General features: G+C 46.0%; 1 protein-coding gene across 1 annotated transcript in view; it reads right to left on the reverse strand.

The window, feature by feature from the left end:
* Window positions 1-9,569: 9,569 nt before the first annotated feature.
* LOC144102566 (histone-lysine N-methyltransferase PRDM7-like) overlaps window positions 9,570-18,222 on the reverse strand; it is a 38,312-nt gene continuing 29,659 nt past the window's right edge. The window contains exons 8-10 of the mRNA XM_077635803.1: window positions 14,841-15,093; window positions 10,893-11,058; window positions 9,570-10,062 (exon numbers count right to left, since the gene is read on the reverse strand). Coding sequence (XP_077491929.1) covers window positions 9,570-10,062; window positions 10,893-11,058; window positions 14,841-15,093 — 912 coding nt within the window. The remainder of the gene's footprint in view (window positions 10,063-10,892; window positions 11,059-14,840; window positions 15,094-18,222) is intronic.

An 18,222-nucleotide genomic window follows, 5' to 3' on the forward strand; every position in this document is an offset into this window, starting at 1 on the left:
GCCTTCCACCACGAGCGCAATTTTAAAACGAAGGAGGCCTCATTTAAGTGAAGTTACGAAAGGCGAAGATGCGTTTCAAACCGCGCTCTGCACTTGCGGACCGTCTGTTCTCAGCCACGACAGAACGCCACCGCGGTTCAAGATATGTTTACAGAACCCTGGTGAGCCAGTCAGAGGTATATATTGCTCAGTTACGCGAACTTGCGAAGAATTGCGACTTCGACCATTCCTGCCGCTCCCCGCGACTGCTCGGTGAACAGGGGGCGACAGCGCGTTTTTCTCTCTCTCTCTTTATTTCTCTTTCTTCCTTTTCTAGTATTTCTCTTTCGTGCCCATCTTCTTTTCAGCATCTGATTGTTTGTTGCTCTGTTCATGTGGCGGACATGTGTGCCAATTCCAACTCCTTAAGAAGGGGAGGAAGATCGCTGTAACTTCAGTCTTGAGAAAGGACAGGCTCTGTCCGAAACGTCGACTCAAAATAAATCTGTCTAAATAAAGCGTTTCTCAACTTTGCACGCACGCACGCACAACACACACACACACACACACACACACATATATATATATATATATATATATATATATATATATATATATATATATATATATATATATATATATATAATATATATTAGTTACCCCTGATGTAGTGTCTCTGTACACCAACATACCGCATGATGATGGCATCCGAGCTCTGGTCGCATCCTATGGAAAACACACAAGCGCTGATGCTCCCATCGCTGCACTTACTAATCTGGTCCTCAAACTCAACTCCTTTGAAAGTTCTACAACTCCTTTTACCTACAAACGAGTGGTACCACTATGGGAACGAAAATGGCGCCAAACTATGCCAACATATATGTGCATAGCATTGAATCGGAGTTTATCCGCTCATACCCAACAAAACCGGCTTTCTACAAACGCTTCCTAGACGAAATATTAATGGTATGGACGAAAACCGAGGACCAATTCATTTAGTTTATTTCAGCATTTAACGACATACATCCAACCTCTGTTTCACACACACTTACTCCACCACTCAAATTAATTTCTTGGACGTCTCAGTTCGAGTGGAGAAGGGTAGCTTAATCACCAGTGTCTATAGAAAGCCCACGGATAGACAACAGTACCTTCATTACAAGAGCTGCCACCCACGCCACTGCAAAAGTTCAATTCCATATTCCCAAGTCATCAGATTCAAATGGATCTGCTCACGACCAGAAGACTTCAAAGAAAATTCTAACCGTATGCGGGAGGTTCAGAGGGACCAATGCTATCCGCGGCCTCTATTTTTGATGATGCCATTAGGAAAGCGGAAGCAAAAAGTCTTAACGAAATGTTTGGGGATCCCCCATCAGCAACCGCAGATGACACCGCTCTAATCTCGTCTTAACCTTCGCAAGCAACCTTCCTCATGTCAACAAAATTCTAAAAAAAAACATTTCAACATAATCGAACAAAACGATAGACTGTCAAAAATTTTTCCAACAGTTCCACACGTTACCTCCAGGCTACCAAAAAAAAACACATGATTATGTAGTTCACTCTACTGTCTATAAGGGAAAGCCTGTTGGTTGCCTACCTTGCAGGAAGAATCGATGTCAAGTTTGCCACCATATGCTGACAACAACACTAGCTCAAAGCATACACTCTAACTTCAAACACTCCATCCGTGAAAACTTGAACTGAATTGTGACAGTGGTAACGTAGTGTAGATGCTCGAGTGTGGTGATTGCCATATGCAATACATTGGCCAAACCGAGAATTCCTTTCGAATTAAATTCAACAACCACCGCGCGCCACACCAGATCTCTTCCTCTCCTCCCCCTGTCGAAACACATTTCCCAGGAAGGTCATGAGTTTCACAAACTAAAAGTTACGCTGCTACAGAGCGGCTTCCAAAATACCCGTGAGCGTGAGCAACGAGAATCATACTTTATATATAAGTTTAATACTGTGCAGGCCGGTATGAATGAAAACCCTGGTACTCTCTCCACACTTCAGAGATCATAGTCCTAGCTACTGAAATTCACAGCACCCCGACTGTATCGCCTGAGGTCATGCCAATTTGCGTGCTCGCTTCCACATGCCGCCCTTCTCCTCCCCCTGCCATTCTTTCTTGCTCATGACCAGAGAAAACAGTTCTGAGAGCAAAGCATATTGCCTATTCCCCCCTCAACTTTTTTATATTTTGATATATTTTATTTTTCTTTATTTCTTTTTTCCTACTTTGCAGATAGTAGAGCGCTATGCTCCATATAGGACAGTAACCCATTGCAATAACGGACACTTGGGCGATTTCGCGCCTTCGTTCCCCATTTTCTATCTGTTACTCTCCTCTCCCTCAGTTTCTAGGAAGGAGCCCTCTTTTTGTCTCCGCGACGGAACGCGGGGCGGAGGCGCCCTTCTGACGCCAGGCAGCGCGGAGACATTTGCGCTTTGCGGCGCCCGGCTGCGGGATCAGGTTTCTGCAGTGCGTTTGGCCGGCCGCACCGCCGCTGTAACTTACATTTTAAAGGGACACTGAGGAGAAATTGAAGTTGGCTTGTATCCATAGAATAGCAGCTCCTGATCCTAAAAACGCCACTCTTCCTGAAAACAAAGCTCTTGTAATGTAGAAAATAGCAAGAACCAAATACAGGTATCGCCGCCACAGGCCAATCTCGCAAGTACAAGCGTGATGACTTCCTTGGACAAGAGGCGCCACCTTGGAGGAATTTTCCTGACTTCATGGAAGTCACGAATCTCTGAGGCTTGCAAAGGAAGGTTGCGCACAGCACCGCTAGCCGTCAGAAATCACGGAGTCTGCGTTCACGTCACGATCACGTCACACCGTTCTGTGTCGTCATAAGAGTTCTCCGTGTCGTCATAAGAGTTCCCTGAGTTTGAATCAGAGCGGCGGGAAAAACTTTTTCAACTTCGAATCCAAATTTCTTTGAAATAAATGCATCTTTCGCGCCCGGACAAGCGGCAACAAAGCCACGAAATGGCGAACTGTCAGATTTTGCTAACAAAAAAAAATTGATAGAGTTCTCCTCAGTGTCCCTTTAACTGTTTAACAGCCTCACCCGCGGAGAGCGCATCGCGCTCTGAGGCATATGCGCGCAGGGTACTTTTCCGTTTCTTTGTTCTCTTCTTGCTGTTTTCTTGTTTATAATATTTTCATTCCTCGTGTTCGAACCTCTCGCTTCCGCCGAAGGAAGCTGCCCCCCCATAATAAATCTTGTCGGCGCCCCTCCCCCCCCCCCCCAATTTCCCATGCGGACAATTCACCCCTCTCCGCGCCCGCTGTCTCTAACCTCTGCTTTCTATTCCCCCCCCCCCCTTTTTTTTCGTCTGTTCCTTTGACCACCCTCCTCCTTGCCTCAGTCGAAGAGAGGAGTATGGCCGCTCGCTGTTTTTCAAAGGAGAAAGAGAAATAAAGGGAAAAAGAAAAACGCGCTGTCGCCCCCTGTCCACGGAGCAGCCGTGGGGGTGCGGGCCGAAAAAAAGAGAAATAAAAAAAGGAAAACGAGGAGCAGGAGGGGAGAATAGGCGCCCTCAAGGCAGAGCGGCGTCGAGTACAGAAACAGACGGTGGCGGATTAGCGGAACAGATAAGAATTATAGATGCATGTACTCGCGTGCTGCTGGCCAAAACGAATAAACAAATAAACGGAATCAAACGCAGACAGGGCAGACTTCCCTGGAGCCTCTTCGGCAGGAATAGTCAATGCGGAATCAGCGGCGCAGTTAGCTTAACTAGAGACACGTGCACACGTGCAAGATGCCCTTTTTTTTATCCCGCGCGCGTTGGAAAAACGTGGGGAATTCCGAGAAAAATCTAGGGAAAATGTGTGTCTCCAACCGGACATGACGTCAATAAAAGTCACGTGACCATGACGTTACAAACGTGACGTCACATTTTTTGACCAATCAGCGTTTCCAGCCTACCGACCCGCAAACGCTTGTCTTTTGGGTCCCACACTCGGACCAGGAAAAGCTCGGTAACTGGAACCAGGTGACACCTGGGTCCATTCCGCGTGGTCGTTAACGGCAGGCCTGGGAGCGATCACCATCGTGTAGCCCCTAACCTCCTCTCTGGTATGGCGGCGCTGCGCAAGCCTGGGCGCTCCTCCTCTTCTTCTAGCATCCGCGCGTGGTTTGCTTGCTCGACGCTAGGGGTAGCGTCGATCTCTGCCCGACAGAAAATGGGTTCATATAAACGCTGTCGCGTGGGGTGGTCAGCCCGACATCTGGCGCGGCCCTACTCGATCCGCCGCTGTCGGGCTCATGTAAACAAGGCTACTGAATCTGCGAGGGTAGCTACGAGGTGGACGCCGTCGGGAAAAGAAGCTGAAGTTTGCGCCGGAGCTGTGTCGTTCACTTAGCACTGGCTTTTTTGCTGCGACTGGCCCCGAAACAGAGGCGGGTCACTCCTCTATCGCGTGATCACCCCGTGCACGTGTTTCCTGCTACCTTTGTTGCACGGGTTTTCCCTTCATTGAGGTGACCACATCGTGCGCGCAGTTATGCCTTGCGCATCATGCAATCTTCGTTGACGCCCGTTTGTAAGATGCCGTCAAGCGCTTCGAAATGCCTCTGAGACGTCACCTGAAAATGAAAAATGGATTTGAGGAGATTAAAGTGTCAGTAACTGTCTTAGTTCTCAACAGGGCTTAGGAAGTGAAAGAGGTGCCGTAATGGCGGGTGGAGGGGGGAGGCCCCGAATTAATACCACCTGGGGATCGAAATGGGAACCGATGTCACACAGCACACGGGCGCCTTTTTGAGCACCCGTCGCTCTCGTTCAGTAGGTAGGGCACTCGGCTACTGAGACGGAGTACAGGGGCTCGACACGGCCGCTTTTCGATGGCGGCGAAATGAAAAACGTGCCCATGTGCTGTGCGATGTCAGGGGCAAGTTTAAGATCCCCAGGTGGTCTCAGTTAGTCTGGAGCCTTACACTACGGCTTGTTTTTCTTTCTTCTTGCGCACCCACCTCCCTCCCTTCCCTCACAGCGCGGTTGAGGTGTCCGGCAAGAAGTTAGGCAGTTATAGCAACTTTCATTTCCTGATAACCATTCTTTTTTCTTTTTGCGCATCTACGTTGGGATGATGAGTAGTTGAAAGGTGCTGTGGCAGTCTTACACTGGGTGGGTGTCTAGACCACACCGCTAGAGGATTATTAAAGAGGTAAAAGGGATAAATTCAAAATGCAGCCAATTACGTTTGCTCTCGCTGGGCTTCATGGCTTACGCGGTACAGTGTAAGCACAATCAATTTTACGGCGAGAGCCGTTACTGCGATGCCATCCAGAGTAGTCACGTGCAACTGAATGCCGTTGCAGTCGTTGTCATAGGAATCCCTAAGCCAAGAGAGAAAAAGCAGTATAAAATGTATCGAAGGACTACGAACAAGGAGAAGAAAGAAAATGCAATAAAACGCAGAAGTCAAGCCCCTTCAAGAGAGAGAGAGAGGAAAGGAAAGTTAGTTGAAGGACATCACGGCTGTAGCCGGATGATTCAGCAAAGCCGAAGCATAGTTTACCCCCCCCCCCCCTCTTTATTTTGCTGCGACAACAGTAGTAGCAACATTCCGCAAAATCGTGGTGTAGTTTCCGTGAGGTAGCGGTAAGTATGAAGCCTCCACCCAGCGGACATCACATGCAAGGTTCTTCGGGTGTATACCCGCGAAGATATTTTTTTCTTTTCTCGAAAGGTAAATATGCGTGCCCTTGATCGCACCGCGGAGTGTACCGGTTAGGAATGGCATCAATTAGTGCTTATTTGCCAGTGCAACTGGTGAAGCTTTTAAGTAAATGGTTTGCCGGAAGCGGGGATTTTTTTTAGAAATGCCACCTCTGACCAGGAGCGGAAAGGGCAGATGAGAGTCTGCGCAAGTAATAATAATAATAATAGCTTTATTTCCATCAAAACGATGGAGGGGCCGTGGGTAAAAGCTGCTGAACAGCTTGACTAGAGCCCACGGTCCCTTCTACAAGGCAGTACAGGAGCATACATGAAACATACAGGAATACAAACATACAGAAACGCAAAATTGATTCGATTTAATGTATCACAAGGAAATCAATATTAGAATTGTTCAAAAACATGACATACCACGTGGCGCAGTTCACGAACTGTAGTGCGACCTAAATCAATTCCACATTTATTCAGATCATTAAGAAGTTTAGGCAAAATGTACGATAGTGTACCCATAGAATAGTTAGCACGGGGAGTGACCACCTTCCAGTATTCAGACTGACGTATAGTGTAGGATGTAGGCTTTATTTCTAGCTTGGCTAGGTTGCGAAAGAAATTTCGATTTTCTTTTAATTCGTACTTAAAGGCAACAATTAGTCTATAGCTAAACAATTTCCAGACAGGCATTATATCTGCTTTAATGAACAGAGCATGTGTATGAGAATTGTAGGGGACATCAAAAATAAGCCTAATTATCTTTTTTTGTAGGACGTACACCTTTGTTAAGTTTGTTACTGTGGTAGATCCCCATACCAAAAAGCAGTAAGAGAGGTGAGAGTAAAAAAGAGAATTATATATCAGCTTTTTTACGCTGAAAGGTAATATAGACCTACATCTGGATAAAATACCAACGACACTTGACAATTTAGTGCAAACAGAATCTACATGAATATCCCACCGCATATTTTGCGAAAACGTGACCCCAAGAATTTTAATACTACTTACTATTTCTATTTTTCTGGTGCCATAGATAAGATCTACGTTCATATTTACCTGCTTTGATTTCGGTCTAAATAGCACAGCCTTAGTTTTGTTGGTGTTAACTTCTAACTGATTTGCTACAGACCATTCCAGAAGTTTTACAAGGGCGGAGTTTGCTATATAGCTGATTTGCTCACAGTCTGTAGCGGGAAAAAATATGCTGGCATCGTCGGCGTACAATATATATTTGGCTTCAGCGCATGTATTTACCAGATCATTTATGTAGATATTAAAAAGAAAAGGTCCAAGAATGCTGCCTTGAGGCACTCCTCTTGCAATCGGTTTTTGGTCGGAACAGTGCTTACCTATTTGAACATACTGCCGCCGATAGCCAAGGTAAGATTTTATAAGATTCCAGCAATGGCCACGCACTCCATACAATTCAAGTTTTTTGAGTAAAATGGAATGAACAATGCAGTCAAATGCTTTCGTGAAATCAATGTACAGGCCCAGTACAACCATCTTACTTGAAAACTGTGATAAAATAAACTCTTTTTGTTCTATCAAGGCTAGTTCCGTGGACCCATGCTTTCTAAATCCAAATTGAGCTGGGGTTAAAAGGTCATATTTCTGAAAAAAAAATTGAAAGGCGCTCATGAATAATCTTTTCTAAACCCTTTGAAAATATTGGCAACACTGAGATAGGGCGATAATTCTTGATGTCATTTCGATCACCTTTATTGAACAATACCGTAACCTTAGCCACATGCATTCTTTGTGGGAAAACGGCACTTGAAAAACAAAGATTAAATATATGGGTATGAGTCCGTGCGATAAGATCCATAATATGTTTAAGCGGTCGAATTTGCATACCTTCAACGTGACAACTAGAGCTGTTGTCAGCATTTGTCAGCAAGTAGTTGTCAGCATTTGTCCAGACTTTTTCGCCTAGGAACAAGGAGCTCAATTATTGGTGCTGTAGTTCTGCATCACGTGGCATAAACAGGCTGTAGTGCCTGTTACAACATAGCACACGAGGCACACACTGCCATACAAACAACTTTTCGTGATCATTCGCTCAGGAAGAAAGCTTGCGACACTCACCTAGGCAAGATCCTATACGTGAGCAGATGATCTGCTGTAAATCCTAGCGTAAAGTACGCAATCCAGACTTCAGGAAAACTGAAAGCAAGATTCAAACACATTTTCTTTTTCGCGTTTGGTGTTAATCAGCATTGTTTCGTCACTATTAGCCTGGGCTTTGCCGATAAATATAGCTATATGAACAGCTCATGCTGTTGACATACTGGCGGTCAGATCCATGCTATGCTGATCAAAGAGCATGTGCTTTCTTATCTACTCAAATTTTATTGATATTGCTAGTTGTATGAACTTTACAGGGCGGGTTAGAAACACAAACGCAATATACACCTCAGAAAGTGCTCACAACCACAGCCGTAAACAACAGTAAAAATCTAGAATAAAAGCTCCAATGTCAAACTTGTCGCAACTCAGTTGCATTGTCAAATACAGCAGCAAGAGCACATAGCACGAGCACATTGAACATCGAATGCAAACAATGGAGGGCAGTGAAACGAGAACAATACAATAATGGCAGCATGAGACTGACACTTCCTAATCAAGTGTTAAACAAGAAAAGGGTGAGCTTTCAAAACAGTACAAGAATAATTATCGTGACACCCTCTCCTCGTTCTTTTTGGCGCATGCAGAACCACCTCTATTAATGAAACAATGAAAAGCATCGCTTTCCAGGCAGCACAACAGAAACAGGCCAAATGCGAACAGAATATATGGTCAGTTTGTGGACAAACACTACAGCACGAAGCCGCCTTATAGTCGTTGTACGTCAAGGCGCCTTCAGTGCGGCTATGATGTGCATAGGCGTTAAGCGCACTCAATTCGAACGCAGCAAGAGGAAAAATTTAAGCAGTCACGGTTGACTGAGAACTTACGCTAATGAAATATTCGTGCAGGTTTTTCATATTATTGTTCTTTAGAAACTGCAGTGCAGCTCCGATCACTGCACTTCAGGCAAGTGCATTTTGTTGCCTGTTTTAGAGTATCTATATATGAAGATATGAATTCGTCATGGACATCATTTTCTTTAGTTTTTGCTGAAATTCACCCGAGTAACGTGTTCGCTGAAAGAAAACTATTATTTTGCTCTCGCGTGTATATCGACCCTGCCTAGAGATGGCGACGCCGCTAGATTTAGTGGTACACACTTGGCATTCTGCAAAGTATACTTAATTGCTCCCAATTAATTACATAGGATTGGTTAAGCTTGTTGTGGGGCTAGTTGTTGTAACTGGCGAAAACGTATCTGCAGGCTAGTTGGTGCATTACACGAATTTATTTTTAGCGCAGAAAGACAGCACAGGAAGGAACGAACTTGACAGGACAGAGTGCTAATGACTCGGTTTCTACTGAGAGATCGCTCGCTTTTATATTGCAGCTGCTCTTATCAACAAAGTGAAGGAAAAGAATTCGCACGCGGACATATGAGATCAAGTTGGATCCCGTCATCCCTCGAGGAGGATTGGAGTGAATTGTTTTCTTTCACTTTGTTAATACGAGCAGCTGCTGTGTAAAAACAAGTGATCTGTCAACAAAAACCGAGTTGTTAGTTAGCGCTCAGTACTGTCAAGTTCGTTTCTTCGTGTGGTGTCTTTCTGCCCTTAAAAGTAATTCTAGTTTGTGTAATTGTTCACAGATGTTAATGTTCTGTGAAGAAACACAGAAGACAGGGCACACGAGGAGCGGTCGCTAAATATAACTGCCTTCGCTTTTCCTTTCGTTGTTTACACTTGTTTCAAGTCGGCTCGGCGACTGGCAAACTACCTCCCTTCATCGCTTTTACATGCTATCCACCTGCACTGAGCCCCTCACTTGTTATCGCCAGCGGAGCCGTGGACTGCGCGCACGTGGGCTCTCATAGCGGCCATGTTCACAAAGCCTTTCCCGCAGTGCGGGCAGTGCAGCTGGTATTGGCGCCCGTGCACCACCCTCTCATGACTCTGGGCGTTAGTCCGTTGCGTGAACGTCTTGCCGCACTGTGAGCAGGCGTGGGGCCTCTCCCCCGTGTGCGTCACCAGGTGCTTGGTGAGGCTGCCCTTCCGTGTGAACGCCTTCCCGCAGTGGGGACACACGTGGTATGTAGCCCCGCCGTCCACACAGTGCTGCTCCCTGCGGTGACTCGTCAGGGCAGACGCCCGGCTGAAGCGCTGTCCGCACTCGGGGCACTCGTGCGGCCTCTGCCCCGAATGGACCAGGAGGTGGTCGGTGAGATGATGCCGCCGTGTGAAGCCCTTCCCGCACACCTGGCACACGAAGGGACGCTCGCCCGTGTGGGTGCGCTCGTGCGTGGTGACGTCTCCTCTAGGTGGAAGCGAACGAAACGAGGAGCGAAGAGCATGTCAGTTTGATTATTTGATAAACTAAAATGTCCAATGCACTCATATGCTACCGCGAATGGCCGCGGATCCACTTCTAAACTACACTACTTCATCCGGAAGGAGAGAAGAAAGAAAGGGAGTATTTTTTTTTTCAATAATGCAGCACCACCCTGTTGTGACATTTTCCTGCTGTGACACCCAGCTATTTCTCTCACCTCTTTCTGCTCTTCTTGAATATAAATATCGGAACACCATAACTGTTTGTCGCAAGTCGCAGGTGTATCTATATATTGACTGTGAGGATTCGTCCCCTTTGGTGAATGGCTCCTCCCTAATTCTTAGGTACTTTAACTAACAAGGAAGGGCGCCGGCGTGGCATCTAAACGAGCGCCACGGACGGCGTGATTGCTGCGCGTGCGCGCGGGGCATAGCACCAGATCTTCGGCTCGGGAACCCGACGCGCACCGACTGTTCGGCGCGGCGCTCCGCTCTTCGCTAGCGGAGCGAGGCCTCGTGCTGGGAACACCCGCCAGCTCGTCCCTTGCGACCTCGGAGTTTCTCGCTTGCCCTAGCGTGGGCGAACATTCGCTCGTAACTGTGCTGGTGAGTAGGACGACCTCGATTCCTTCGCGTATTTGGTTGCTAGCTGACGTTATTGTTGTAGCAATAAATGTCTCTGTGTCAGCCAGAGTGTTGTTCCTTGGTTCCCACACAGAGCAAGGCCCACGGTTAATCGGGGAAACATATGTATCCCCGAATTAAAACCTCACACAGAAGAACCAAAACGAGGCGAGATGTCAAATCGCGCCTTACCTGTTATCGCTGGAATAGGGGCAGTGGGCGCAGCGGTGCCTTCCCTCTGGCCTCTGCGGGTGCTTGCGCCGCCTGTGCTTCTCCAACTGGTCTCGCGCGGAAAAGCGCTCGCCGCATGTGTCGCAGGAGAAGACCGGTTGCGGTCTGGCCTCGCTGTCTCCGTCTTCTGTGCCCAGAAACAGCAGATAATTTGTGGAGAGCTCGGGAACGAACTAGAGTTTCAGCACTAATCGCCAGCCATGCCAAATTCACGTCTACATACATGCACAGAAGTGTTATTACCATCGCTTTCTTGTTTGATTGCTTTTTTTTTAATCGATATTTATATCCTGAGGGCATAAAAGGCGTCTGTAATGTTGGTTGAAAGAGTGTGATGGCTAAAGAAATGAAATATGTTGTAAGTTGTAATGAAGCCGACGAGTGAACGATGATGCGGTCCCTGCCTCCAAACCATATATGACGAAGGATTGGTCGGCGAGACACTCCCTGCCGCGCCAGGTTCCGGATTCTCGTCGGCTGCAGCGCCGGGCATACCCACAGCAGATCTTGGATACAAGTCAAGTTTATTTCAGCTTCTGTCGCACAAAAACCGCGGGTGATGAAAAAAAAGCGGTTCGCAATGACCGCTTGACAAGCTTCGTCACCCGTAGAAATCGGCAGCATTAGCAGAGACAGTTACACATGAGAGTCATTATACATTGTTAGGCATTGTTAGAGAAAGAAGACAAAAACGGAAATGACAGGTAAAAATATTTCAACACAGTAACAACATACAACCGAGTCGACGAACAGTTCCCTAAGTGCAGAAGAAGGCATTTTTGTTAAATTGCTCTAAAGACGGTTGTTCAAAAATTTCAGAAGAATATATTTTAACATCGCGCAACCGTAGTTTGTTCTGCATCTGGGTATTGCAAACATTCCATGGTCTCTAGTTGCATAGGGTGTCATATATGGTACACGAGGAACAATGCGGTTCAAAAAAGGGTCATTTCGTGCCGTGATTTTTTTATAAAAACAGGCAAACCTGTAATCTAATAGCTTATTAACCGGAATAATTTTATACCTTTGTCTTATGGAGCGAGTCGGGGCGTTAAAGGAAGCATTTGTAATGATCCGTAGCATTTTTTTCTGTAGTGTAAAAAGTTTTTCTATATATGACACAGTAGTATTTCCCCATACCAAGTAACAATAATCTATATATGAGAATAAAAAAGCCTAATAAAGGTCGACCTTCGTTTTCGCGGGCAAAATATGTTTATTACGAGCGATGATACCTATCAATTTAGACAGGGTGATGCATATCTTGCTAATGTGGGTATTCCATGACATTGTAGGAGTGAAATCTATGCCAAGGGAGGTGATGGCCTCGACGTATTCTAGTTCTGTGCCGCTAAAAAGGATTGGCGGAGGATTCGCGACTACCTTGCCCTTGGAGTGAAATATAATTGCCTTTGTTTTCTCTCGGTTTACTAATAATGAATTCAATGAAAACCATTCCCTCAAGTTATCCAGTGCTGTGTTCGCGGTATCTGTCAGTTGTTTCGTATCTGAGGAGGAGCAGAATAAACTGATGCCGTCGATCAGCACAAATAATATATTTTATCTCTTTACTTATGTTGGTTATGTCCTTTATATATATATATATATATATATATATATATATATATATATATATATATATATATATTAAAATGTATAGGACCTAGAAGACTACCCTGGGGCACACCGTTTGAAATTTGTAGAATTTCAGAATGCCAATTATTGATGGAAGCATATTGTGATCGCGAGCACATATATGATTTCAGAAGATTAAGGGCATGACCGCGTATACCATAATGTTCAAGCTTTACAAACAGAGTATTATGATTAATCGTATCAAAAGCCTTACTAAAGTCTAAAAAAATTCCTAATGTAAGCTTCTGGGATTCAGTATTGCTTAATAATACTCCTTTTGATCAAGTAATGCCTGTTCTGCTGATCTATATTTGGTGACCCCGTACTGGCAGTCATTTATAATAGTGTTTTTGTAGGAAATTATGAACACGGAAATGAATTACACTTTCTAGCCCCTTAGAGAACAAGGGCAAAACTGATATTCGCCTATAATTGCTTACATTATTTCTGTCTCCCTTTTTAAAAATTACGGACACGCTGGCAAGTTTCATGGCAGCAGGAAAATTGCCGGTAGAAAGTACAATGCGTACAATATATGCGTTAGACATGGCACAATTTCAGGCAAGACATACTTTATTGGACGGGTTTGGACATTGCAAGAGTCTAGGCTTGCCGTGGGGGGGGGGGTCCTTCAGGGTTTTTAGATTAATGTACACCTCATTTTCATTAGTCGGTTCAAAAAACAAGGATTGTGAAGAAGTTTTGTTACTCAAAAATTTCGAACAGGCACGATTGTGAGAGCGAGTCACAACTGAGGTAAAAAATTCGTTAAAAGCATTGGCCAAGCACGATCTTCTTAGTTCCGTACCTTCAACTTTCAGGGTTGTAATTTTGTTTGGACGAGTAATTGTGTTTAACAGCAGATTAAGATCAGCCTCAAAAGCAGTTTGGACGCTCAACTGACTCAATCGAGATTGCAGATTGGACACCCGAGGCAGGAATATAAGTCTCAAAATTGAGGTCACATTCAAGCTACGGCTTGAGGAGCTTTGCTTCAGTCACCTTGTGCAGTTGCTTGCGCGGAGTACCACCAGCGCACCTCTATACTGGCAAGGACAACTGCATGACTGCTCGACGTTCTTATAAGCTACTACCATATCTGGCACTTGGGTCAAGGCTCGATTTTTCTGAAGCTGAGAAAAAAAGCATAGGCAGTGAGCGTTCACGCCAGTGAGGATGCCAAAGGGACGCGACTATTGGAGGTGGGTACCCCGGAAACCTGCCGGACTCATTAAACATTTGCCCAGCGCTTCCGTGAGACCCTGACGAGGAGAACATTAATCGATATTGTAGGCCTTGTTAGGCGCTCTTCCTGGCAGGCGATACACCAGGTCTCTCGGGAATGCTTGGGACTAATTTAAAAAAAAATAGGCTTTTTGAGGTAACAGTATGGCGTTTGGCAAGTAGTAATGCGGCTTTAAGCGGACACCGGAAAACTGGTGTATTGCTTTTACTAGTAAACTGATGAACTGAATTGTAATAGATAATTTTCTATCTCCGTGGCACACGCTCCACTTGGCCTCCTCTGCCATGCCTCGACAAGCGCTGCAAAAGCAACAAGCAGCGGTGAGCACCGCCGATATTCGCGTACTGTAAAGAACGGACATGACGGAAGCGAACAATCACCGAAACCAAGAAGCATAAACCATCTTTTTAATTTGTGATGTTCATCAACCGAAGAGTAACTGGGTAATTATTTAAAAGATAATTTATTAGAAAGCAGAAGAAAAACACAACGACATGGCATCAATGGAATCCGAACCCACAGCCTCTGAATTATGCGTCCGGTGCTCTACCAACCTTAAAGACGCATTCGTCGCTGAAAAATTTGTACCTAAGATTCTTCCCACTAATCGATTCAAACTCATGACGTCTTTGCCGAAAAGTGCGGGTTACCACTGTTCTAAAGTGAATAGTGATAGTGTGGCCTCTGGGATCCACGCCCGGAATTCGGTGTCGACGCACACATTATGCTTGCGAAATCGGCCATGGAGGCCGACAGCTGTATTTCGTTTTTTTTTTCATTTTCTTATAATATAACAACTCCGTTGCCGGTGACAGTGGTCTCTGTGATTGAACAAGTTTCCTTGTCGATTGACGTCAACTTCTACTTGACGTCCCTATTCTTTAAACACAGGTCATTTGCAGTAATGCATTTCTGATGACCATTACGAATTCAAAGTGTCCCATCAGCCTCTGCATGAAAAATCTAAATCAGATCACCCCATCCAATTGCGACTGCTCGTCCCAGGCGTGAAAAGACGAGACCCTCACCTTTCGCGGACGGCCCCGAACCTCGTCGCTTGCCGAGCAGCCCCAGTTCCCGAGCGAACGCTGTGCCGTACCACACGAGGAGCTCCTCGCCGGCCCCCACGGCCTTGGGTGTCCGGTAGTAGATGTTGCCGTAACGCCGGAAGGCCACCAGGTTCTGCTCCTGCGGACTGGCCGCGCAGTTCACGTAGCGCATCCAGTTGGATTTGCCCAGCGGGCGGCCGTCCACCAGGAACACCTCGCCGTCTTTGCGAACCTGCGTACAAGCCGGGAAGAAAGTCACCTTGGTGCTCTCTCCTCAGCTTTAACTTAGGGGCGCCCTGAAACACACTGGAATCTTTTTGAAGCCTTTGTCTTTTAGTCTGCAGTAGCTGACAGAGTGAAGAATCAAAGGAACTTTAAAAAAATAAAGTTCGAACGGTCATTTTCGTCAATCTTAGCTAATGCTAAAGCCTCCAAGATAGCAGCAATGTCCACAGTGGCGACTCGTGACGCTGATTTAAACCAAAAAGTACTGCATACCACGTCATTATACAGAACTATGGCGCCCTGATTTTGAAGAGCGTTAGCTCTCACTCGTCACTTTTCGAGATTTCGTGAGGTCTCCTACACCCTGAGATCAAAGAGCCATCTGCGGCTACAACTAGAAAACAGCGCATCTCACGTTGAGACTTGTAGCGCCATCTACAATATCATTATAGAAACAACCTCCTGCCGCATGCCAATGATGACGTCACGGTCCAATATGATGCATAGAGGTGTAACTATGTGAGTATGACGTCAGGGGACGAAATGGCGACATAGTTTCGATTTCTCTAATCCAAGATCGCATCCATTAAAATTGGTTGTGCCCTCTCATCCCTTTCCCCTCCTGACCAAAAAATATTCTAAAACGATAGGAAAACTCTGTCGTTACAGGACCGTTATACATGTTTACATTCGTTCAGCTATATATAATCCAACAACAACGGGCACCGATCCGGGGACAGTTGTATGCCGAATTTGGTAGGCAAATTAAACCCTATTGGTTGTGGTATAAAAATAAAACCACAATTAAATAATTGGTAAACATTGTATACTGCAATTACTAATTGAAGCGTTACTATATCGCAAAGCAAGCCGAATGCTAAGCACACCTTCACCCCCCAAAAGAAGCAAATTCCGCTTGGGACGTATCTTGAGGGGGTGCAACTCGACAATGGGTAGACGTGCATCGTAATTTCTTTGATAGATGGCGCCAGGCGGCGCTCGTTCCGCTATGCGGCGTGTGTGCACGCGTAGCCGAGCATGGTGGCAATCTACCCAGTTTCAATGGGTATTTCATTCTGTTTCTCGAGACCAGCGGCGCGTTTTCCTTCGCTTTCTTCATCTAGTAGACCAAACATCTAACGCTCGTTACTTCAACGCCTCCCAGACGATGACGCCCTTTTTTTAGTAAGCTACGACTCACACTTTCGACCTGGCTTCGATGGTGAGACGCTTGGTCGTTTCGTGACAGAAAATCCCAGTAAATTTTGGCAGTTTCTCTCAAGCAAAAGAACTAGAAAACTTGACAAGAATATTGCCAATGACACTGCCACTACAGATAAAAAAGAGGTAGCTGAAGTTTCAATACTTAATTCCAAAGCGTGTTTACTAAATCTAATACACCGTTCACCGATTGTTGTCTGAACAGTCTCAAAATTAACAAGTGTTATTAGCATAAAAGGAATAGTAGAGCCGCTCCTGCGGCTGGACCCCTACCAATCTCTCGGCTACGATAATATTCCAACTACCTTTCTTAAAGTGTACGCTGAAATGCTAGCCAAATTTTACATAATAATATTTAATAACTTTTTGAATCGGCTATGTACCAGGTGAATGAAATACTTTCCCCCATGGTTCCGGTTTTTAAAAGCGGCAGCCGATTGCCACTTGGTAATTACCGCCCTATTTCTCTGATTTCTACCTCCTGCAAAGTGCTGGAACATGTACTCACCTAATGCCACAACAATTTTTTATACCAGACGGAAATAATGACCAAAGCCCAACGTGGCTTCCGTCGAGGACTCCCCACTACAGCACAGCTAGTGGTCACTATAGATGAACTACCCAAAGTGCTTGATAGCGGTGATCAGGTCAACATAATTTTTTTTTAAATTCCGTAGCTCGTGATAGAGTCCCTCATCATAAACTAGCAAACAAAACGAAAATAATAGGCGTTCCGGATCAAATAATTCATTGGGTCACTACATATTGCCGCGAATCATTGCAGTGTTTGTTCATTCTTCAAAGCTGCCCGGCACGCAGCTTTATCGCTGTGTTTACGATACAGACGCGGCCAGATTTATCTCGATTGATCGCATCCGGGCAGAGCTGATTCTACGTTGTTCCAGAATGTTTTAGTAATTTTGCACGCTTTATCTCGAAAGTTCGCTTTCAGCTTTAAATTGACCGTGGCTGATAGCGGCGGTCATTCTGCTCGACGACCGCCGAACAGACTTGTTGGTACACCGTCGTCGCGTGATTTAGTCCATTGGGGGCTCAACTCAGCCAAAATAAAGAGCTTAGTTTAGACGCCATTTTCGCAGCCTTTCTTTTCTCCGGACTGCAGTCACCGCTTCCTGACATCTGGTGGAGGTGCTGGGTAGCCTTCCAAGTCGTGACACCAGTCCTCTGCGCATCGCACCGGAGCCAGCACAGGTCTTCAGCGAGAGAAGCCTGAGTTCGGAGCCCTCCCAACAGCACTCGACAATGAAAAGACGCTGTGACATTCCGTGTGTGCTACGAGGATCCACGTTCGACGGCGCGGCGTAGACGGAGACCCGTGACAGCGGCATCATCAATTACCCAGCCATGCTCTTTGAGTGACGACCAGAAAAACCGGACCCGCCGCCGCCCCGGGGAAACAGGCTTTATCCTCCCCAATTTCCGGTTACATTCCAGGACAAGGGAGCTGTCAGCGGGCCAGAGCGCTCCGTACCACAGCCGACGCTATGCGCTACCGCGAAGACGACATTCTTTCCCTCCCCCCCCCCTTTGTCGTGGGCTATCGCCGGGAAGGCACCCACAGCTTCCCAGAAGGGCCGCGACGGACACCTGTCATGGCGGACAGGCAGTACTCGCCAAGAATGTGGAAAGACAGGCGCTAGTGAATTAGCTCCGAAGAGAGAGCCTGTGTATACTCTCACTTGAGAGAGAGTGGTGGCGTTTTTGTTGTTTATTTAGTTTGTATTGTTAACAGACTCTGGGTTCGAGGCTAAGCCCAACCCAAAGGGGTGGTCCCCATCTCGCATGTTATTTTGGATTGGAGAATTGATGCTTTGGGCGGGCCACTGGAAATGACCGCCCTTAGTCCTTTGTTAATCAAGTGCTTAAAAGCACATGTAAACGGATGCAGTCCAGT

The sequence above is a fragment of the Amblyomma americanum genome, chromosome 8, assembly GCF_052857255.1.
Source record: "Amblyomma americanum isolate KBUSLIRL-KWMA chromosome 8, ASM5285725v1, whole genome shotgun sequence".
Lineage (NCBI taxonomy): Eukaryota > Metazoa > Arthropoda > Arachnida > Ixodida > Ixodidae > Amblyomma > Amblyomma americanum.